Source organism: Toxotes jaculatrix, chromosome 13 (genome assembly GCF_017976425.1).
Source record: "Toxotes jaculatrix isolate fToxJac2 chromosome 13, fToxJac2.pri, whole genome shotgun sequence".
NCBI lineage: Eukaryota > Metazoa > Chordata > Actinopteri > Toxotidae > Toxotes > Toxotes jaculatrix.
Window position 1 is genome coordinate 13799551 of NC_054406.1, and position 22944 is coordinate 13822494.

Genomic DNA, 22944 nt, shown 5'->3' on the forward strand with positions numbered 1-22944 from the left:
TTATTTCACACTTGGAGTTAGCAGGTGATGATGTCGGAGCTGGAGCTTTCAGATTGCAGTGTGCCCACCGCTGCTGCTGCCCCCAGCCTCCATAAGCCTGTCAGCCGGCTGCTGGTTTTCAGTCAGGGTTGGATTGCCTGTCTTCCCTGGCAACAGGCCCATCATCTCTTGGTCACAGAGCGTTTTGTTTTTGTCACAGTCTGGTGGTGTGACTTGGCTCCCCAGGGTGTCCTGTCCAGCCCGTGACCACTCACCAGCCCCCACCTACCCCACCCCATCCACCCACAGTCAGACGTTTCTGAATTATGGATAAGTCTGGATAGCTTCTTATGAAATATGAATTTTCCTAATGAGACTTGAAAAACACCAAAACACCTCCAAATCTAATAAACTAGAAGACACTGAAACAGAAAGTTTACACTTTCACAACTGGGGCAAACATCTGGGAACAGTACAGGTGTAACATCTCTCCATGGTACTTTGCATTACTTATCCATGGGTGCGTTTCCTGTCACTTTTCTTAGACTTTCACCGTCACTTGGTTAGTTTGATCAATGCAAAGTCTCTAATACGATTTATATTGTTTTCCCAAAGTGTTTCAGAAGATCCACCCTGACGAGCATCGAGTGTGGAACAACCGGGAGGAGAGAGGATGAGAGCAAACCGCCCTCTTCTCTCCCTCTCGCTCTCCACACACGCTGCTGACAGACAGAGGAGAGGCAGACGGAGTGTCGATCATGAGCTGCCCGTGAGAGATAAATGGAGAATTCATGTTTTCTTCCCATTGGATCACAGTGTATGTAGTGTAGAGAGCCGCCGTGTGTCTCAATCCTGCAGCCGTGACGGGGACAGACCGTAAAGGCGTTAAGAGACAGAGAAGGAGAGGAGGGACGCGCACCGACTGACCCAAGTGTGAGGACACTCTCGCTCCACCATACACTCCGTACAAACTGGGAACGATTTCATTGGTGAGTTTAACTCTTTTTGGCTGTTTATTAATTTCGGCAAAGAAAAGAAAAATAAGAAATGTCACGTTTACTTTGGAATATTTTGCAGAACACGCCTACAGATAGTTGGATGACTCTTTACTATACCAGTGTTCAGAACTAATTTAACTTATTTCCACTTTTGAACTATTGTGGCATGTTTATTTTCTCATTGTGGAAGATGAGATTTGATAGTGGCATAGCTTTGGATAAAAACTTGGAAATACCCTCCTAAAAATAAACAAGCTCACGGCGAAGTCTTTGGAATCCTTTCACAATAAAACACTCGTGACGGAAATAAATCTTTTTGGTTTAGACAGTCGGGGCCGTCATTTGATTTGTGTGATGCTGTGTACCATTTTTTTTTTTATTCGTGGCGGAAATGAATAAGCCCTCTGCTCACTGTCACAGGTTGAAGTGAACTCAAGATATGCGTGACGGAGTAAATGTGCCGAGCGCAGATGGAAAAGAGGGGGATGGAGTGTGTGTATGCGCACGCGTGTGTGTCTGCGCGCACGCCAAAACGAGAAAGATTTGGTGCGCAAGCGACCTGTCATGCATCATTTCCCGTTCAGTAAACTACCGCCGTTAACGGGCAGCAACAGCTAGCCACGTGTTGTGAGAGCGTGTGTGTGTGTTTGTGTGTGTGTGCTTGGAGAGAGGCTGAGGTTGAACGCACCAAAGAGGAAAAAGGAAAACCAGAAACATGTAATTTCAAGCTAGGCTGCACCCACAAAATGCATGGGGCATCAATTAGTTACATGGCTGTGTATGAGTGCCCTCCATATAACTTGGAAATCTATTTTGGGGGGGGCATTCATTAGTAGTGAGTGACATTCAGTTTATCATACTGGCCATGCAAACAGTAAGCTAATATTCATCACTTTGTTTTTTTTTCCTCAGAAATTGAGTTTACAATGTTAAATGATGGATTTAAGTATCTTAAACCCTTCCTCAGGGTTTAGTAAATTGATGCCCCAGTCCAAACAGTCTTCCTTTGTTCATAAACTGTTCTTTTTAGAGCAGAATAGGCTGCGCAAGGAGCTGTGCGACACACCAATACATCAATGTCATAATTTGTTTTTATCCCCCACATGCAGCCTCATTAAAACACCGTTTGAAGTGACTATTTTGTTGCTTGGGGAAATTGCACCTCCCTCAAGGCAACTTGACACGCTCCCAGACTGCTCTCTGTCTGTCTTTCTCGCCTTTTCTGTCTGTCTCTGTTGCCCCCACCTTTTGTCTTTCTCCTCATTCTGTTCTTGCACTCCTTCTCTTTCCCCATCATCATTATCCCCCATCCCTGGATAGAGACCTGAGTGGAGCTCCAACCCAGTAGGAGGGAAGCCTACTCCTCAGGACTCAGTCTGTCACCTCTAGTTTTCAAATTCTGTGAAACACATACAATGTAATACAAGATCTTAATAATAATACATCAGCTTCCACTGACATACTTAATTTTTTTTTTTCTTGTAAAACAACCACGCAACCATGTGACTTAATTCAGAGTCGTGTTCTGTTAACAGGCCAAACATTCCTTCTGTACACAGTAGTTGTAATGCCATCCACTCATAAGCAGAAGGAATTATGGCTTCCAAGCAGGCCCATAAAGTCCAATAAAAAAAAGAGACTGCAGGCCAGCAGTGACAGTTTTATTTGCTGATACTTGCTGTAAGTCAGTTTAGTGCATCAGGTGCAAAAATGAACACAACAAGAAACTATATTACATGCAGCAAAAATAAACGCTTTTCCTCAGGTGGTGTACAGTCGTCGTAGTCAGGTGGGATGTAGAAATTCTGGGCCCCCTGACAACAGCTCACTCAAGACCATGAAAAACCAGTGCTGTTAGTTTGAGAGCTTCAGACAAGCAAGTGCTTATCTACCTATTCATTCTGACCTCCACTGAACATTTTGCAGAACGCAACTTCTTGCATTGACACTTAATGCTGATGCAGATTTGCTATGAACATGATGCATAAATAACTGAAAATGCATTTACTGTTATTGGGAAGAATCAAAGCACATTACTGCATTTATACCATGGCCTCAAAAAAAAAATACTAATTGGTTGGCGGGTAAAAAATAATACACTAAGGCTATATGGTTTAATGAGTTATGTTGATATATTGGCCAATTTTGTCTCATTTCAGATATATTAGTATTGGTGTATACAGCACACGATAAGTAACAAGAAGTTGCAGACTATTGGTGGACCATAATGTGGACACCTCATAGTTATGGTTTAATCAAAGATCAAAAATGACACTAAAGATTAACTGATAATCAGAATAGTTGGCGATTAAGTTTCTAACAATCGACCCATGGATTAATCGACTAATCACTGCAGCTCTGAAGTAATCGTTGTGAATCTGTATCATATACAGTGTAGCTGTGTGTTTTTAACAATGGCTAGGGGAATATAAATGTGAGTTTTAACTTTGGTACTATTGGAGAGCCTCCTCTGTGGTTCTATCTATATTTACTGTGAATCTTCCCAAGCCCGTGCCTGTCTGTAGCTCTCCCTCTGCTTCGGATGAATACTGCTTCTTGGAAAGCAGATATCCCCCCTGAGTGGCGCAGGAGGTAGCAGAGCGGTGGCATAGCGCAGACGGATTATGCTCTCGCGTAAATCCGCTGTCATTTCAAAACTCTCCGTTACAAGAGATTCTCTAATGAGAAGCCCTCCGCTACACCCTGTCTATCGCCCTCTTCACTCCAGTCTCTCTTTTTCACTTCTTTTATCTGTCTCTCTCTCTCCTGTCTCTCCCTGTTTTATGGAGGTTTTTTTTTTCTTTTTCTGTCAGGGCCCTTTTCTGCCTGTGAGTTTGTATGAGAGCAAGTGAGAGATTCTGTTTGAAGTCAACATTCAGAGTAAAAAGGCCTCATATGAAGTAAAAAGGCCTGGAGTCTTGAACTCGCCAGAGTTTTTACCTTGTTTTGTTTTTTTTTTGTTCCATTTGACGTTGTGTCCAATTATAGAGATCTGTTTCTAAACCTCACAGACAAGAGATCATCTGTTAAAACGAGGCTTTTGTTTTGAAACAAAACCGTCAGCGTGCAACAAAAAGGATGATGAGATGTTAGATCAAACGATGGAGCTTAAGGCTGGTCAAGACCAGGACTAGAACCAGTCACATTTTCTTTGAAAGCAATAAAACCAACTGCCAAGAGCAAAACAGTGAGCAAATTAGTCCAAATTGTTATGATTTTTTAGCACTGCATAATGCATTATGTATAACGAAGAATAAGGACAATGAATGAATGTGATTTTTTTTGTTCTGTTTGAAAATTGAGATAATTTGCATAGTGATAGGCTTGAAATTGTATTAAAATGCTAAAGCTAAGGCAAAGGACGACAAAGTGGATCTATGGAAAGTGATAGGAAGCTAATCACTCTCATGGACATTTGTGTCTTTCCCTACGTGCTTCTATTCATATTGCTGTTGTTGGAAAGTCATCACCATTGTCACATTTTAACCACGCCTAATCTCATCTATCTAATCTAAACATCTTCACATTAACCTGCCTTTGCCCTTGCAGCAGACAGAGCATGTTAAATCACAGGCCTGGAGGGAAAATGTTTGGGAGTGGATCTGCATCCTCCAACTTAGACATAACCCGGGGCCCACTTGGCTGGCTGGCTGTCTGTCTGGAGACTTTGTAATAGTTTTATGGGACTTAACGGGCTCAGCAGGGGAGCACTTCTGCTGCAAAAACTCATTGAGCCACCAGACAGAAGGACTGAGCGGATGGAGGGAAGGATGGAGGACGGAGAGGGCTGGAGAGCTTGCCAAAAGGAAATGTACTGTAGGCAGGGAGTGATAGAAAATAGTGTGGAAAAGCATAATGTACCATTATAATGTAATGACAGGGTGGATCAAGGAGAGTAGAAGTGGATGGCACGATGGTGATGAATTACAGAATAAAATGGAAGAGAAAGGAGGGTTTGGGGAATGGATTGAAGGAGGAAGACTGGAGGTCAGTCGACAGAGTGGAAGCAGAGGGATGGAGTGAAAGGAAGAGTCAGGACTGACTGATAATGAGAGGGGGAAAGTTGGGAAATCTTGTAATCAGATGGACACGAAAAGGAAAGAATGGGGAAAAAGAATGAGTAGTTTTCTGTAAGACTAATCAAGACCATTGTACCAATAGAAAGAAAGGAGTCGTCTTAATCAAAGATGGTGGACAGAAGCAGAGTAAAGGCCGAAGAGAAAAAGGGTGATTAAGGCACGGGTCAGACGAGGAGAGAGAGATTTGCAAATCATCAACAAGACAAGCTGAAGAGCTGATGGTGTGAGGGTTTAAGAGGGGAATAGATGGGTGGGAGGAAGAAGAGAGCAGAGACAATCAGATAAGATATACTGTTGTCTCGCTCTTTCTTCTTCTCCCAAAGCGTCATCCCTTCCATCTCTCCTCGTTTGTCCTCATTCTGAAAGAGCACGTTGTATTGAAGGAATAATGACTCTTAATTGCTTGTTCTTTGTAAATTTTAAAATGACAGATTGTACCGTCTCAAGACAGATGAGCTATGAAAATGCATCGAAGATGCTGCCTTACGCAACTTTCTGACCTTTGGAAGTGCACATACCATTCATTCAAAGCTGTAAGTCACCACACACACACACACACACACACACACACACACACACACACACACACACACACACACACACACACACCCACTCGGCTTAATGTAGTCTGTTAGGATCGTTAGCCGAGTTAACGTCCGTGCACTTGGCCCAATGGGAGTTACTGTGTCATTCTCCATGCTCCCCAAACAGATACAGAGATACAGATATAGACCTGCCTCTGGGGAAGACATATGCACACACTCACATACACACTCACATACAGAGACGTGCAGATGTGCACCTCACCGTGTGGCTCTTACAAGCCGTGGCAGACGGGGGATATTAATCGTAACTGCGGTGATGGTTTGAGGGTACCGGCGCTGTCACATTAGATTAGCTTGATGATATTTGGCCACACCCTTCTTCTCTTGTCCCTTACTCATCTCATGTCCTCTCTTTTTTTACACCCTCTACCCATTTGTCACTCCTCTGCTTTCCATCCCCAAGGATTTGTCACACAAGTCACCTCACTTTTCTTGTTTTTCCTTTTTATGCAACTGAGGTCTGTGGGTCTAAATTTCCTGTTTAAATTCAGGAGAGGAGGAATTTAAAAAGAAATTTCAAGTCCCCCTTCCAATTGTGTTTCCAATCACAAATCCTTCTATCTGCTGGACCTTACACAATCTGAAAAGGTCTTAAAATAACACAGATGGCTTTGTGCTCCAAGGCTACCCTTGGATCAGCATGTATATTGGTTACAGCGTGCTTAACACCTCTCCTCTCCTCTCCTTGTCTATCTTGTCTCATGTTGCTCTGCTTGATAGGGCAGGAAATCAGTCTCATTTCTGCTTTAATTCGTTCTGATCAAACATGTCGCTCCCAATCAGCCCTATTTGATTAGGAGATGCCTGTATCACAGCCCACCAAGCAGGTAATGGCTGACACTCATATTTCAGTATTATTGCAGTGTGTGCGTGTGCGTGTGAGCGAGAGAGAGGGAGAGAGAGAGTGTGAGAGAGTGAGTGTGTGTGTGTGTATGTGTGTGTGAAAGTGTTATATGCACACATTCTTTCCCGCAGCTGCAGTTCACGCGTGAGCAATAGCATTTAGGCTTGTGTGTGACTGTCACGCATGCTCCATTGGAAGGACTGATGTGATCCATATATTTAGAGACTCTATCTATTCCATGTCTCCCAGTCAAGTCTTTGTTAGCACCTGCCTTTGTTTTTTCTACTTTCATCTCACATCTCATTTTTTTTACTCTCCTCTCCTCTATCACAGAAACATGGGGTGTAGGCTCCCTAAGCTACGGAAGGCAGAAGAGAGGCGAAGCCCGGGCAACATCTACTCCACCCTGCGACGGCCTCAGGTGGAGACTAAAGTGGGTGTGGCTTACACCTACCACTTCCTGGATTTCCTGCTGGGGAAAGAAGGTATGGATGCTATGATGGCATACATATGCTGTCATCCTTTATGACAATTCTCCTGTGTGCACTTAATATTGTACATATTCCTTCTTTATGTGTTTAGGGTTTTGTCTTCGTCCTTTTTGAGAATCCTGTGAATGGGTTTCACAGGCCAAGCCCAAGCTTAGGGATTGGGATGTGCACTGCGTGTGACTGGACTTCTCCCACACATGCATACTTGAAATAGTCATGTGTTACTTGTTTCTTCATGTATCATCTCTCTATCAAAGATGATGGTAACAAAAATAATGAAGGTTATTTTGCTATGTAAGAATTTAGTTTCAAAACCTCCAAATGAGAAATAATATTGAAAATATTGTAATTTGCAGACGATCCCCCAACTAGACAGAGGTGTTCTTCTAGTCTTCTAGCTATTCCAAATTAGCTTCTTTAGCTATTTTTTTTTTAGCTTCAGTAGAGGATGTTTAAATGTTTTAATCATGGTTAAACTTGAAAATCACCACATCATATGGACAGATTTCCCTTTAAATCCTATTATCTTAATACCTTAATCTCTTTCATTGATTAATGTTCACATCCTTGGTTAAATGAAACCAAAGGTTCCCTCAACATTAAAATAAAAAGAACAAATGAAGCAGTCTTCATAGCATGTACACTACTTTATGCTAAACATCTCTCAGTGCAGTTCTCATCTGCACCTTTGCTTCTCAGATGTCAAGTGATGAGAACTGCACGAGTGAGTAAGTGATGAGAAAGTGTCATCACAGTTAAGCACCTTATTTGAGTCTTTAGTCTGTAGGAAACAGTGAATGAATGAGTGACAGAGGAGGCAGTTTCAGACACAGCTCAGTTGAAAAGAGCCAATCTTGGCCATCAGATGCAGCAGGCAAGCTTCATTCAGATCTGATTCACATTTGTCCCAGTTCCAGTCTGGAGGAGGGAACAGGCTCCAAGGAATGTGTTTTCACTTTTGGTTAAAACCCAAAGTAACTCAAAGGAATTTTTCTTACTGAGCACCTTGTTCTGTTTTTAAGTACAATGTGGTTGTTTTACTTAAGATTTCTGTTGAGCCCTGCTCTGCTTTGTCATCCTGGCTACAGTGTTTGTGTGTGTTTCACTCATAAAATAGCCACAGTTGCTATTCCAACTTTAACCAGTTAAATGAAATGTTTAGGTCAGCAACTCTGCGGAACTGTTTTTTTTTTTCTTTTTTTTTTTTTTCATACTGTAAGTATCTCCAGGGCAGAGAGTGGCTTATAAGCTGAAGTTGTGTCTGTTTGTGGCTCCTGTTGCAGGAGAGTTCAAAGAGTTCTCTAATTCTCAGATTCAGCTATATTGTGCACACTGTAGCTGTGCCCTCCAACTTCCCCCTGCCTCTCCCTCACACAATGACAGTATACTACAAAAAAACTGAGGTGTGTTTGCATGCTATCTCAAGACCTGTGTGTGTGTGTGTGTGTGTGTATCCGCTCGTGAGTATGAAGAAATTGTGTGTGTGTTTGTACGTGTGCATGCTCGCAGCGTTCTGAGAATATTTGATGAGAATCCCCTAGAGGAATCTGGTTTCTAAAAATACTAATTCTGCCATTGTGTTGGTGTGGACTGTGGAGAGATAGAAGGGGAGGGATGGAGAGAGGGAAGGGAGAGGCGAGGAGAAGAAACAGATAGTGTTAAAGCAGATTTAAAAAATCACCTCTTTTTTTTTTTTTCCTTATGACTTAATGTTTCTACAAGTCGGCGCTGCACACTCCATCACCCGACAAGCCGAAGCAGGTGCACGTGGCTCACTGAAGTCCTTTTTAGAAGCGTTTCCAAAACAACACTGTAACAGACAGCAGGCTCATCACCGCAGCCAAGTGGCAATGGTCCGGTTGCCAGTCGGCTTCATTTTCAGCCAGCCCTGTTATGTTTGGCAAATGAGTTAGGCTGTAGTGTTGGCTGAGAGAGATCTGGCAACCCAAAATGGTGGTGGTGACCAAAGCAGACAATAGACATGAGGATTGCTTGTCTTTCTCGTTGCTGAAGGCAGCAGCAGATAAATTGTATAATCGCATGAGCAGCAGCAGCAGCAGCACGCATAGATACAGACAGACCACGCGCACACACACACACACAATGTTCATACAAGCAGCCATTGCAGCTCATTCACACTCACCACAAAACACTTTATAGCACTTAGTCAACAGAGTTAGTGTTATCTTTCAACAGACAGGCAGGTCGTTTATATGGTAAACTCACTGACGCCACCTGAGCTGCATAAGATGGGTATACTCTATTTTAGGATAAACACAGCCACTATGAACCGATTGTGCGTGTGTGTGTGTGTACGTGTATGTGTATGTATGTGTGTGTGTGGTTGCCTCTCTCCATCTCTCTCCCTCTCTCCATTTGTGATAGAGAGACCAGGAGAAGTGAAGGATTCCTGAAGGATTATCTGATTGTTTGTGGAGATTGAGAGACCTCATTCCCAGCAAAGGGATTTATTTGTATTTGTGTGTGTGTGTGTTTGTGTGTGTGTGTGCGTATGCGTATGCAGGAGGCAGATACAGGACTCTGTATGTCAGTCCATGACATTGAGGAAACCCACGGTCAAATCCATGCTTTAATTCAATTTAGCTTCCATTAATAATATTATTTCCTTGCCAGCGTGACATGATGACTCCTACACAGTAATGAAAAACAAATATCTTTGCCGGTGCCCCTCTGAGATATGTGAGACTAGATGGCTGTTTATTAAACTAAATTGTGGTTTCAGGAAGAGGAGCTTAATGATCAGACTGAAGAGGAGCAAGAGATTGGTTTCTAACTTGACCTTTGACTGGTGAGCGATGAAACTCACCAGAAACAATGTGGCTGATAATGTAGTGTCAGCCTTTGTTTTATGAGCTCCAGCAATGCTTAAGCTGAAAAATATTTCCATGTGACGAAGCCCAGCTCGCTCACACTGGGTCACAGCGACCCTGCGGTGAATTCGAGGGGTGGGGTATGTTCAATGTTTGAAGCATTTGGTCTGCAGTTCACACACAGAATTTTATTTGTTTTTTTTTTGTTTTTTTTTTAGCTTCATCTCATCATATGACCTGCAACCAATGTCTTGTTCTACTGAGCAGTTTTGTTACCTTCTAATGCCCAATGTGCTGCACCTTGACACATCACCCAACTTTACAAAAAGAGGCACGATCTCCATTAATCCCGTTGTAACACTGACTGGTTGCCATAGCATGTCACCATGAATGCAGAGTATGAAATGTAACAGCCAGGTGTGACACCATAACCCAGCCTCCTTTGTCTCAAAAGCTGCGCGCAGATAATGAGCGGAGGAAAGAGCGGAAAAAGTGAACAGAGAAGAGGCAGAGTAGAGAAAAAGCTAAACTAGAAGGGAGGAAGAATAAAGTCAAGGAGGTGTAACAGAGAACCGCGGATGAGGGAATGAACGGCACATAAAAACAAAAGACACCTCGAGCGTTAGTCAGGTCTGGAACGGGGAGGGGAACGACAGCTCTTGAGAGCGAGGGAGAGAGGAGAAGTCGAGAGAAAAGAGAGTTAGAGGTGTGAGAAAGAGGGAGTGGGAGTCAGGAATCTGCGGATGTGTGAGGAAGGAAGTTAGGTGTGATGCTGTGTGACTAACACCGGTCTCTGGAGCAGACAGTGCAGAGCTGAACTCTGCTGATGACTTTCTGCCACCCTGCAGAGACGGAGACCCACTTGGCTCATTAAAACTTACAACATGTGTCTGATGCTCAGATGTGTGTCTATTTGTGTGTGTGCGTGTGTGTGTGACTATGTTTTGTACTGTATACCTGTGGGCAAGTTTATTTTGCTCATGTGCATATACTGTATATATTTGTGTGTGTGTACGTGATCTTACATCTGAATGTTATGATAGATATTTCCTCTGTTGACAAAGTTGATATATTCCTTCTACCTCACATGATATATCTGTGCTGTTGCAATCTGTGTGTGATGTATTTGGCTCAGAGAGCGGGCGAAGCACAGATCCATCAGTTTGTGACATCTGCACTGTCTCACGCACCTTTCCAGGTAAACATTTTTTTTAATGAAAGATTGTTGAAAATGCTGATCTGACATAGTTCAAACCATTTCTCTGGAGAATTTATTTAACGTCGTCCTAGTCCTCTTGGCAAAAAGCCTGTAGAGAATGCCAGCAAAGATGGTAGAGAGCTGCTATGTGTCAAAAGTGAGCAAGACTGGAATTCACACCATCACAAGTACATGGTACTGTATACGCCTTAAGCGCCACACTGTGTTCTCACCACAGCAAACCTTTTTTTCTTTCCAGCTTGTACTTGTCAGCCATTTTTGTGAACCCAGCACTCCGTCTGAGACATTTCTTGTAAAGCAGGCGATCTGAGGAAATCAGACTCCATTTGACAAAGCTAAGATGCTGACCAATAACGGTCATAGCCCGTAGCTGCATTCCCCAAACAGTGGGGAGCTCCTGGCTCCAGGAAGTTGATTATTTTATAGTCACTGTTTTGGCACATATCCTCGCCTAAAACCTCTGCAAGTCATTAGAAGGCTATTTAAATAAACGTGAACCTCCACCAGGCAGAGGGATAAGCCTTGAGGGTTGCTGTGAGTAGTAATCCCCATGCATCACCTAGCAGGCTTAGTGCAAACTCTTTCTCATGTGCACACTCTCAGACAAACACAGGCAAAAAGATCGCCCATACACACTCGCTGAGATACTGTGGCACACATAACCCACAAAATGTGCTTTACGGTCACACACAGAAATTCAGGGATTTGTACAAGGAATTATTAAGCCCTTTCAAATGGCTACAGGATGGGGATGACTCTCGCACTCAGCTGGTGAAATCCAGGGTCAGAAAGTGAGTCGTCGCTCACAACACACAGCGGCTGTCGTGGTCAAAGCTGCGGGTGTAGATGGAAATAGCAAAGCGGGAATCAACAGCTGAACAGCCGCTTCTTGTGTCCCTTAAACAATGCAACCTTGGCTGTACGAGTCTGTATCTCTGACAGACACTTGTTCCCACTATCTTGTATACATCCCCATATACACACACACACACACACACACGCACTCACATACACACACTTTATCATACCACTCTCACTCTCATAGTCACAAAAACACAAATGTTGGTGCCGGTACAGAAACACACACACACAGCTACTCCATCACACACCTCAAACTCTCTTAAACATATGTGCTTGTGCTCCTGCACTCCTTGGCACGCTCACGCTCTTTACCACACCACCTCCCTGCCCTCACGAGCTGGCACTATAAAACTCCACCCGACTTTTCTGCCCTGAGCCATTCCCATGTTCCCATTCTGAAGCGGAACTGCAGCCTCCCCTCTTAAATCCCACAGTGGCAGACAGTATAAATGAAGTCGCTTCCCAGCCTAAAGCGCTGCATAACACCCTAATAACTTCTGTATGCCTTGCCTGAATTAGCTGCGATGCCTTGCCTGCATCTCGTCGGTGGGTGAGTGCCAGCCGTGCAGAGCTAATGACGGCTAATGACTGTTTACGGTGACAGGATCGTTGTTATCCCCCCCGCCAACCCACCCCAGACTCCAGCTGTTATTATTATTATCACTGTACTGCTTTTGATAAGTCCCCACAGACACCCGTTTAAGTGTTTGCCTGATGAAAGGCTCTCCTGGTTCCTAACAGTTATGCCAAGATGATGTGATGGTTGGATTTTCTCAGGGAGTTTTTTTCCTCCCATTGTTTAACTGAGATGGGAGTCAGGAGAGTGTGTTTTCATGTGCTTGTATACTAGCGTGCTGGCCAGCTCCTCATATGTGTGTGTATGTGTGTGTGTGTGTAGGTGTGTATGTGTGAACATGCCAGATGATGGAGAACAAATTGAAAATGAGATGGCTTGCACATCTCTGTTTTTTTTCCACTCTCTGTGTGTGTTTGTGTGTGTGTGTGTGTTTGTGTGTGTCTAGTTAATTTATTCAGGTTATTTTCTCTTCTCCAGACCCATGCAAATGAGATTGAATGGGAAAGGATGACAAGCATTCAGGCACAGACGAGCCTCATCTCTCTCTCCAACACTGCTCTGCTAACTGCCTCTCTCTTTCTGTCTCCCTTTTCTTCACCTCTCTCATCTCTTTTTCCATCCTCCATACACACCTGGCTTCACTCAGCGATACAGAAACACACACAGCCCATACATGCACGTGTTCCCTTAAAAAGCCGGTGAGCAGAGACTACAATGCTCCGACCCCGAGAGGGCGGCTCTCGCAAACATTGCGCTCTCCCCCGGCGGATTTGCCGTGACAGTTTGCTACTATAAGATAAGCTCCGCTAACCATTTCCACTGAAGTGAAGGGGTTTTCTTTCCATTGTGTTTGGTAATAAGGCAGCCGGCTCTGTGTTGGTGATTGCTGCTAATACCTCACGCCCCAAACAGGCAATGTGATAGCATTGTCTTTCAAACCTTTTGATGTGTGTGTGTGTGCATTTTATTAAACTGTGTCTGTTTGTGTAGGTGGAAATGCATTAAGTCTGTGTCTGTTAATATGGATTAGTGTGTGTTCAAATGAGCACTTCCCAGCAAACACAGAAGTGTATGTCTTTGCGCACTTGTGCACGTCTGCACATGTGTGTTTGCCAAAAGCCAGGCTGTGCTGGTGACAGTGAGGACAGAGGCTAATAGTTCTGGTGTAATTAGTTTCAGATTTAGCGTGAAGATGCCATGTGTTGTTGTTCAGTGGGAATTATCATAATGAAACATGCTCTCTGTCTTTGTTCCTTTACACCCTTTGTCCCTTTTTCTCTTTCCCCGTCTCTTTTCCTCCCTCCTCTTTGTTCTAGCTTTTGTCCACCTCCAAATACCTCTCTACTGCTTTTCCTTTTCTCTCACGTCCTTGTCTTGACCACTTCCCATTACCCTTTTCTTGACAAAATTGTTTTTCTCCCTCCCCTCTCACCCGTTCTCCTCCCTGCAGAGGTGCCGGTGTCATCGGTGCTATGTCTCTCCTCAGTCAGAGAGCTACCGGTTCAGGTCAGGGAACTCTACGCACAGGGTTTTGTCCTGGTCGCCGTCCACCCATTTGTTCACCCCTGCGGCCCTCGCCACGCACACATCCAGCGCCAGCTTCACCGGGCCGTGCTGGTCCGAGAGACGCCAAGGTACACAAACTAAACACACCCTTGTCCTTGCCCTTAGCAGTCTTAGCCAGATTGAGAGAATAGTTATGAGGTAGCAGCTTTTTGCGACTTCATTGTTTGGAAGCCAATTTAATCCCATTATGACAAACAAACTTGTGCACCTCATCTCCTTCTCTTGATGTAAAATTAATTGCACATGAGTCAGCCACAAAAAAATGGCTAACTTTAGCTCACTGCCCCAATTCCCTCAGTTTTGATTATACATGATAATATACTGTACTGTGTGACTACCTTGTATACTGCGTAGCTATCTCTTCTGTAACCCAGATCTTCTTTTTCAACTCTTCTTCTGCTGACACTAAAATCTTCAATATTTGCCACCATATTTGAACAGAGTGCTAACCACTCTCATTTCTGGAGCAGCATGCAACCTGAGTTTTATTATCGGCATCTCATCATGGAAGTTAATGACACATCTGATCCAAATATTAACCATTATACAGTACATGCATGCAGAGACCTCCTCAGACTGTTCATCATCATTCATACAGTCCTGTTGGTAGATTCATTTGTGGCTCATTTCCGTTTTGAGTCATGAATAACGTTAATAATTCTTCCCACTTTTCTCCCAATTTTTCTGCTTGGAGTCTCGGTTTTTCCTTTAATAATTCCTAGTGATCTGCACTTTACAGACCATTTCCCAACACATGGATATTTTCTGACAATACATCAAATGATCCACCTTCTCGCCAGCATATCTGATTTCAGCTTACTAGAACTTTATGGTAATTTAGATGAAGATGGGGACCCCTGTGGATCAGTCTGTGTTTCTTTTCACTCAGAGAACCACAGTTACATATGTAACCTTCCATTTGTTGTCACTTATCCTTTGCAGTTACAGGAATTACTTTGCTTAGTCTACAGTTTTAGGCATCCTCCTGAGTTCAATGTGCTCTTTTAATGTGAATTTCAAGGAATAGCGTATTGTATTCACACACACACACACGCACACACACTAGTGCACAGGCAGGTGCCAGGCTGCTCCTTTGATGCCCCTCCTGCCAAGTGGTCCTGCTGCTTCCTGGCACCTGTCACCGTGGAGACGGCTGATTGCATCATCAGCGCTCGCCAGAGGGGAACGGCACGCTGAAAGAGAGAAACCATCTCTCCATCCTTTCATCTGCTTTCTTCTGTGATGGCCGTCCCCCCTTTTCTTTTGTCCTCCTCAACCCCCTCCGTCCCCTTTACTCCGCCTTTTATCTCCCCATCACCGCCATCCCCTTTCATCAAAAACCCTAAAAGTGAAAGAAGAAAAATCTGACAGATCTACTGTTTCAAATCTAGCTGGGAATGTCACTCATGCCTCAGAGCGCAAGATATTACCACGGCCTTCCCACTGACCTCAATCCAAATCTGAAGAGGCGTATCTGAATACTCCTTTTATGATGGTGTCTTACAGTGGGAGCAGAAGGAAATTCAGTCCCTTTTTTTCTGTCTAATAAGTCCATTGTGATTGTGGTGAATGTGTGCTCTCCTTAAATGGAAAATTCACCCTGTTCCAGAATTGACATGATGTTTCTGCTGTGATCGTTACGGGTCAGTGAGTGCTCATGAACATGAGCATGTCTGCCAGAATCTATAGAGTCAAGGCTCGTTTAGACTGTAATGTTACTGGGTGCTGGAACGGCTCTGGCGAAAATGAGGGTCCAGGGTAATGTTATAACAGCACGAGTGCATTTAACATTTTCTGGTTCATAAGAGCAGAATTGAACTGAAATAAATCACATATGATTGATGTTTTACACAGAATATGTGTTTCTGTTTTTTCTTTTTTTTTGTGTGTAGTTCAGAGAAAAGCCAAATGAGGTGGGCAAGACATCGTCTGGAGACAGATGTGTGTGTGGCAGGTCACCAGGCTGCTGATCCAGAAGTGATCCAGAGCTATGTCAAGAGGGTGAGTTCAAGAGGGCGCAAAGTCATGCCAACAAAGTTAATTTGGTGTCACATTATTCACTTTTCATGGATCTGGTATATTGGATCAATGTATCTTTATGCTACGTTTGATAGCCATGTAGAGATCTGCTGAGAGGGAGAGGAAATCGCAGATTACAGGCATGCGGTCCACAACTCCTTGACGTCAGATGTCTTTATAAACAATCATGTGCCTTTTGTTGGACAATGCCCTTTTTATTTTGTTTCTTAGCAACATTTTGAAAATGCAACACAGCTGCTGGATTTGTTTTTCTCTGCACATCATACAAGGCGGAACAGTCGCTTGAGTACAGTGAGCGATAGGTAATGTCCTGTCCAAATGCCAGAGATTCTGTATTAAATCAGTGCAGACCGTTTTTGTATGAAGATTTCTCTCTCCCTTCCTAATTTCAAGGCACATTTTGGTATTTTCAACATCAATTTCTTCCTCCTGGTGTTTCTCGTTTCCTCCTTCTGGAATCCAGTGCTAAACTGGTGGAGTGCTCCTACAATAAAAGCTGTAAAAATCTATGTAGAATCCACCCCTCGTGCCATCTCTGACTCAGTACTTGTTGCACTGTGTTTTCATGTGCGCTTTTCATATTGCAGCAGCACTGCTGGGTCAGTGAGGCAAACATTACAGGGTTCACAAGGCTACAGGCAACTGCCTATAATTGCCTGTCTGAGCCATATGGTAACCCACCCTCTGGTCCTGACATGGAGACCTTCTCCAATTCAAATGAAGCAAGATTTGATTAGAGGTTTTCCATTTTAAAATACTGCAAATTTACATGATTGGAAGGATTTTAACAATTCATCAAGAGGGAAGCTGAGCAAGAACCAAGACCAGTTGTAAGGCGATAGAGAAAAAGAAACCAGCAAAACATACTGGATTCTAGCTAGTTGCATTTCCTGTAACACAGTACTGTAATGCTCCTGTAAGTGAGAAACAAATGGAGGAGCCTGTAATGAATGGAGGGTTACAGTTGTTGAGGTATACCATAGTGAGAGTTAACCCTAAGGTACCCTGCCAGCAACGGCATCATCACTGACATTTATCAGCTGTAAAACTCACTTTTAGTCTCTGCTCATGAATTCGCCAACAGTCCTACAATGGGAAATGAAAATGTGCTCTATTGAATAGATTTGCATCTGAACACCCAGAGAGCACAAAGGGAAACCTGATTGGATGGAAATGCACATCACTGAGTATAATGTGATAGGCCCCGGCAGCGTGACATGAATAACCAATCAGATCACAAGCTGCCAGAGAGTTCGAGATAAGAAACCGGGAGCAGTACCGGGCACACAGAGTGACAGGATGGGGTCTGTGTGTGTGTGTGTGTGTGTGTGTGTGTGTGTGTGTGTGTGTGTGTGTGTGTGTGTGTGTGTGTGTGTGTGTGTGTGTGTGTGTGTGTGTGTGTGTGTGTGTGTGTGTGTGTGTGTCTGCGTCTGCATGTGGGCGTATGTGTTCAGTTTTGAAATTCTTTACTTCTGTTATTCCAGCACTCACAAGCCCACCCACTCTCAATCTGTCTTCGGACATACATACATCAGATAAAACTCTGTGTGTGTGTGATTGTGTGTGTGTTGGATGTTTATAGACAGACTGTTTATAAGTGTGTGTGTGTGTGTGTGTGTGTGTGTGTAGGGATGAGTGAAGTGTCAAAAGTAGTGGGTAATAGGGGAAGATGTGTCTCATTATTGTTCGATGGTAGTTTGCAATCTGATTTCTCTCCCGTTGAGCCTGTCTAAAACTGTCAAATATCAACTGACAATTAACCACCAGAGCGCCATGGGAGGGAGTGAGACACACACACAAATGCACACTCTGTCACACACATGTACACACACACACGGATGCGTTGAGATAATGAGGTCCTTTTGTCATTTGAATATTTGATCTTTGCAGATGATTAGGTAGGTTGTTATTTTGCAGAATCTCTACTCTGCATACGTCAGCCTTTGTTTGTGTGTAAATGAGGCTTTGTTTGTCTGACTGTCGTAGAAGAGACTGTGTAAATTTATTTCCGGTACTGTGAATGACATCTTTTATATTCACTCAAATTAGATTCTAATAAAGTTTGTGGGTGTGGCAGATGATAACACTGTGGGTATGTTACCCCCACAGATCCAGGATGTAGCGGAGCAAGGGGTGATGTTTGTGGGCTTTCTTCAGCAGCCAGGTGGTGGACCCTGCTTCTTGGGGCACTGGGATCCCGAGGAGCTGTCATCCTTACATTCAAGCCCTTCGCCCATACATCGACACCCCTTCAGTGCCAACACCAGCCCGACGGATCCAACAGAACCACATCAAAATGGTGTAGAATCTGACCATCACCCCTTGGAACCTCAAGAGTTAGATCATGAAAATGTAGAATGTAACACACAGCCTTTGGCGTCCAGAGAACCAGACTTTAGCCCTTTGAAACCCACCCTGAGTTCAGAGTTCATCACACAGGATTCTAATGAAGAAATTCAAATCTCACAGATCAGTTTTAAAGAGTCACTAGAATCAACAAACCAACCTCCAAATCACAGTAAACTTGGTGTAGACACTGTTCAGTGGTGTCCAAGTCAAAACCCAGCAGATTCCCAAGGGAGCCAGCTGTGTCTCAGCCCTTCAGGAAGTACCGGTACGGTCAGGCAGCAGGAGAGTGGTCTACCTGAACACAAGGACTCCACAGAGAAACAATTTCACCTTCCAAACCAGAGAGGAAGACAAGGTTCAAGCTCAGACAGCTGGCTTAGCTCTCCAGAACTTGATGGCAACCATGAAAAAAAATCCAGCTCTGTTTATACAGATGGACAAAGCAGAGTAACAACACACAACAACAACCATATTCGTCTTCACAGTTCAGAGAAAGATAAGAACTCGATGTCACCACCAGCGCAGGCTAGTAAGTAACCAGTATCCTGTTTGTCAGATCACCAGGAAGCTGACCTCTTTCTCCAGTCGCTGATTTTCCTGTTTATTTGTGTCTGTAGGGATGCAGCTCTTTGCCCTGTACAACCACACGGGGGAGCTGAACACTTCTCTGAGGTTCTACTCGCTGAGAGTGCCACTTCAAGTTCAAAAGGAAGCAGGGCTAATCACAGAAGTTGATGCGCACTGGCTCGACCACATGACTCAGCATTTCACCAGCGGCGCGCACCTCATTGATGGGTTTTTCCACCTTGGAGACGATAATGGTGCATTGTAATGGCTGTAGCTTCATATTTATCAAACTTCTGTTCACCAACACTGAGCCTGAAAATTTAAGCTTTCAAGATGTTAAAGATGAAAATTTGTGGGAAAAATTAGAAAAATTCCTCTGGAGGGATCTTGAATGCCTGCGGCAAAATCCATGGCAATCCATCAAGTAGTTCTGGAGGCATTTCACTGAAAAGCACAATTGTCAACAGCATTGTGGTGCTAGAGTGGAAGTTATGGGATCACCAAAGTCAGTAGATTAATCCTCTGGAGACCATGAATGTACAAAATTTCATAGCAAACCATTGGGGTGGACTGACCAACCAACATTGCCATCCCTAGAGTCAGCTTTTACTTGGTGACTTCTTAAATGAAAGGCTCAAATTCTTAGAGGCATTTCCTTGGTTTAGTTACACCAGCGCTTGACAGGAGGAGAAAGCCGCTCAGGCTGTAGATCTCTGCTTCACTGCTGGGTAATGGATGATATGCGTGGAGTTATGTGGTGTAAGTCCACGGCTTACACCGTAAGTCACTGCTCAGTCACCCATGGAATAAGTAGGCTTAAGCCATGGGAAAGAGGGATCAATAGTGAGAGATTGGAGAGTGTCTATATCACATCGGCTTCTGTTTGTCTGACTCCGACTCTAACTTGTCCTGTTCTCTCTCCAGACAATGGGGTTTCATCTGTGGACAGTGTGTTCATCTTCCAGAGCTCTGCAGAGGAGACCACAAACACCTCCTATGATGCTATCGTGGTTGAGCAGTGGACCGTTGTCGATGTGGGTCTTTAAGTTTTTAATACTCTGGAGAAGATGTGCACTTTGAGAAATCCTTTGTGACTGAAGGCTTAAGCTGTTTTCTGTTAAGCATTATGTAAGAGCAGAAGATGAAGGAAAGCAGTGCGTGTGTGTGTGTGTGTGCGTGTGGCTGAGCTTAAATTTGCTTACCTGCATGCTTACTATAATGTGTGTGTGTATGCGTGTTTGACTGTGTACTGTTGGTGTGAGTGGTTTTTCTGTTTCTTTCTCCTGCTCAGGGTGTGGTGGTCAAGACAGACTACATCCCATTGCTCCAGTCTTTAGCTCCATATGGATGGAGGCTGATGTGTGTGTTGCCCACACCAATTGTCAAGACCAACAGGTACAGGACTAAAACCAAATATGTCACTATTACAACCATAAACTCAAATGTCTTCTAAACCTGTCCTCTGCTTTTTCTTTACATTTGATCACTGTGAATAACATCACCCAAAAACAGCAAAAGATTAATTACTGCTTTGTTGATTTTGGAGTCATTATTCTTTTGTCCTAGCCGTTTGTTCTGTTTTGGGATTAGCACTGACAGTGTAACTTAGATACACAGGACAGATGGTTTGAGATCAGACAAATCACAATCATATGCTCATCTCTACATGAGCCCGCTTTTGAAATCTGTCGGAGCTGTGAACAAAAAAAAAAAACAAAAAACACTTGCGCTGAAATGCTCTTGTCTTGTAACCTGTCACTTTATAAACCACAATGAACAGAAGATGGATATCAATACATGTAGCGATGTGCAGGCTCGTCAGATTATAACATAACAGGTAACAGTAGTAAAAGTGCTGCTCTTTACTTTCCACAGTGACGGGAGTTTGTCGACCAAGCAGATCCTCTTCCTTCAGAGACCCATTTTGCAACGCAAGAGAAAAGACTTCAAGGTTTGTTCCCCTTTTTCTTCCATCTTCGTGGCTAATCTGTCAGTCGTCTCCATTGTGCCTCTAGGATACGTGACTTTATGTCACAGAAGGTGCCGTTATAAAGTCATGTTACTAAATATGGGATGTACAGCAAAATATAAACCCACTCAGGAAAAGTCTAATAATAGGCGAATAGTCGGCCTCAAACTGTACAGGAAAGAGGCGTCAATGAGAGAGGCTTTGTTGTGGTTTGTCAGGTGTCTGGAGAGATAGAAGGGAAAAAAAGACACAGCACAAAGCGCTAAACTGTCTTAGACACATCTATTTGATTTCAGATACCGAACCTCAGGGGTCGCAGCAAGGCAAAGAAAAACTCCACAGGAGAAGAGGATAGAGAGAACAGGTCCTCCGTGATGGAGGCAGAGATGGACATGTTGAGAAGAGACACAAAAGAGGAAGAGGAAGAGGCAGAGGTGAGGAAGAGCAGGGATAGCGGAAGGCGCGAAAGGGCGAGCCCTCAGGAAGGTACAGAGGAGAGCGAAGAGGATGCGCAACATCAGAAGGGCTCCTTGTTCCTATCAGGGAGCAGGGTTTCTGTTGAAGAGTGGGAGGAGGAAACTGACATTGACAAGATCCCTGTGTCCAAGCAGGAGAAGTCAGTGAGATGGACAGATGTGTGTCAGAGAGATTCAGGAGGGGTCAAGGAGGAGGTGAAGACAGAAGAGCGGATCAAACAGCAGCTGTTTTCCGGCGTCTGTTGACACATTGGGCACAAAACAGGGAAAGGGAAGCTGAAACCTAGTTAGTTTATCCAAAAAAAAAAAAAGGCTTTCAAATGGGTGTTTTGTTGATCTGGATTTTTAGTTCCCCTGTGGACGTTCCAGATGTAGTCATATATACTGTATTTATATCACGTACTGTTGCTAACGCTTCAATCTGCTCTGCTTAGGACGCAAGTCTTTGGGGTTCTATAAATGGGAAAGTGTTGTGCAGTTTTTCTGCTTTGGGTCACTGTTGTTATTTGATGTGTCTTTATATGAAAAACAATGAGACTGTACAGGACTATACAGTACTAACTAGAACAAGTCTCCAGTCTAAGCCTTAAGTATTATTTTCTTGCCCATTGTTGTATTTTACTACTTTCTTGTAATAGGAATGTTAATAAGGGAGTATTGATTTCACTGGGTTCATTGTATTTTTATATGTAAAGTATATAAGATAGAAAAAAAGGTAACACAAACTATGTAGTAACCTTTGTTGTCATTTTTAGCTTATTACAGACATCAGTATCACCTTATATGTCGACCAATAAACAACAAGAAATTGTGGTTCAGATATGCCGAAAGTTTTTTTTGAGGAAATTTATAATCTGGTTGTCATGACATGACTTGTCCACCAGAGTGAGTTTATTTTTTAAAATGGTTTACTCAGTGCATATCTTAGTCCCAATTTTTCCAATAATGATATAATTAGTAGTCTATACTGCATTGAGGTGGCGTGTGGTACATTTTACTGGGTCTAAATTTTAAAGGGTCAGTTCATGTAAATTATCAAACAATATTTTGTCATCAGCTCGCGTAGAAACTAGCTATGTGGATAGCTTTGGTCCTTTTTGACCAGGCTTTGAGATATCTGTCTGAGATTTTTGCCCCTACCTCAATACAGGGGAGGTGAACTTAATCTTTGACACTTTGCTGTTAATGTTTGGATGCAATTTTTTATCCTGGGAGCATCACAAATTATTTCTATTTACCCCCATTGTATTGGGGTGGTCTCAAAGCCTGGCTAAATCAAACCAGATTTGTCTTGTTTGGCAAGATGCTACAACAGACAAGTGAGAAAATGCTTTTTTTTGTAATTTGAGTGAACTGACCCTTTAAGGGTTTCCTCTTCAGAGAACGTGTACATTAGAAATCAGCTATTTATTGCTTCCTGGACCACCTGTGTTGTGTGTAAGTAGTGTGACATGTACGTCTTTATATAGAAGCGGAGGTCAATAAAGTGTTAA

General features: G+C 43.4%; 1 protein-coding gene across 1 annotated transcript; it reads left to right on the plus strand.

Annotated features, from left to right (window-relative positions):
- Positions 1–730: 730 nt before the first annotated feature.
- On the plus strand, positions 731–22921 carry rftn1a (raftlin, lipid raft linker 1a). The gene is made up of 10 exons (XM_041053569.1): positions 731–968; positions 6839–6990; positions 13935–14118; positions 15943–16051; positions 18200–18968; positions 19057–19260; positions 19931–20040; positions 20298–20401; positions 20882–20957; positions 21272–22921. The coding sequence occupies exons 2-10, from the start codon at positions 6843–6845 to the stop codon at positions 21695–21697; spliced, it is 2130 nt and encodes a 709-aa protein (XP_040909503.1). The 5' UTR covers positions 731–968; positions 6839–6842; the 3' UTR covers positions 21698–22921.
- Positions 22922–22944: the final 23 nt, after the last annotated feature.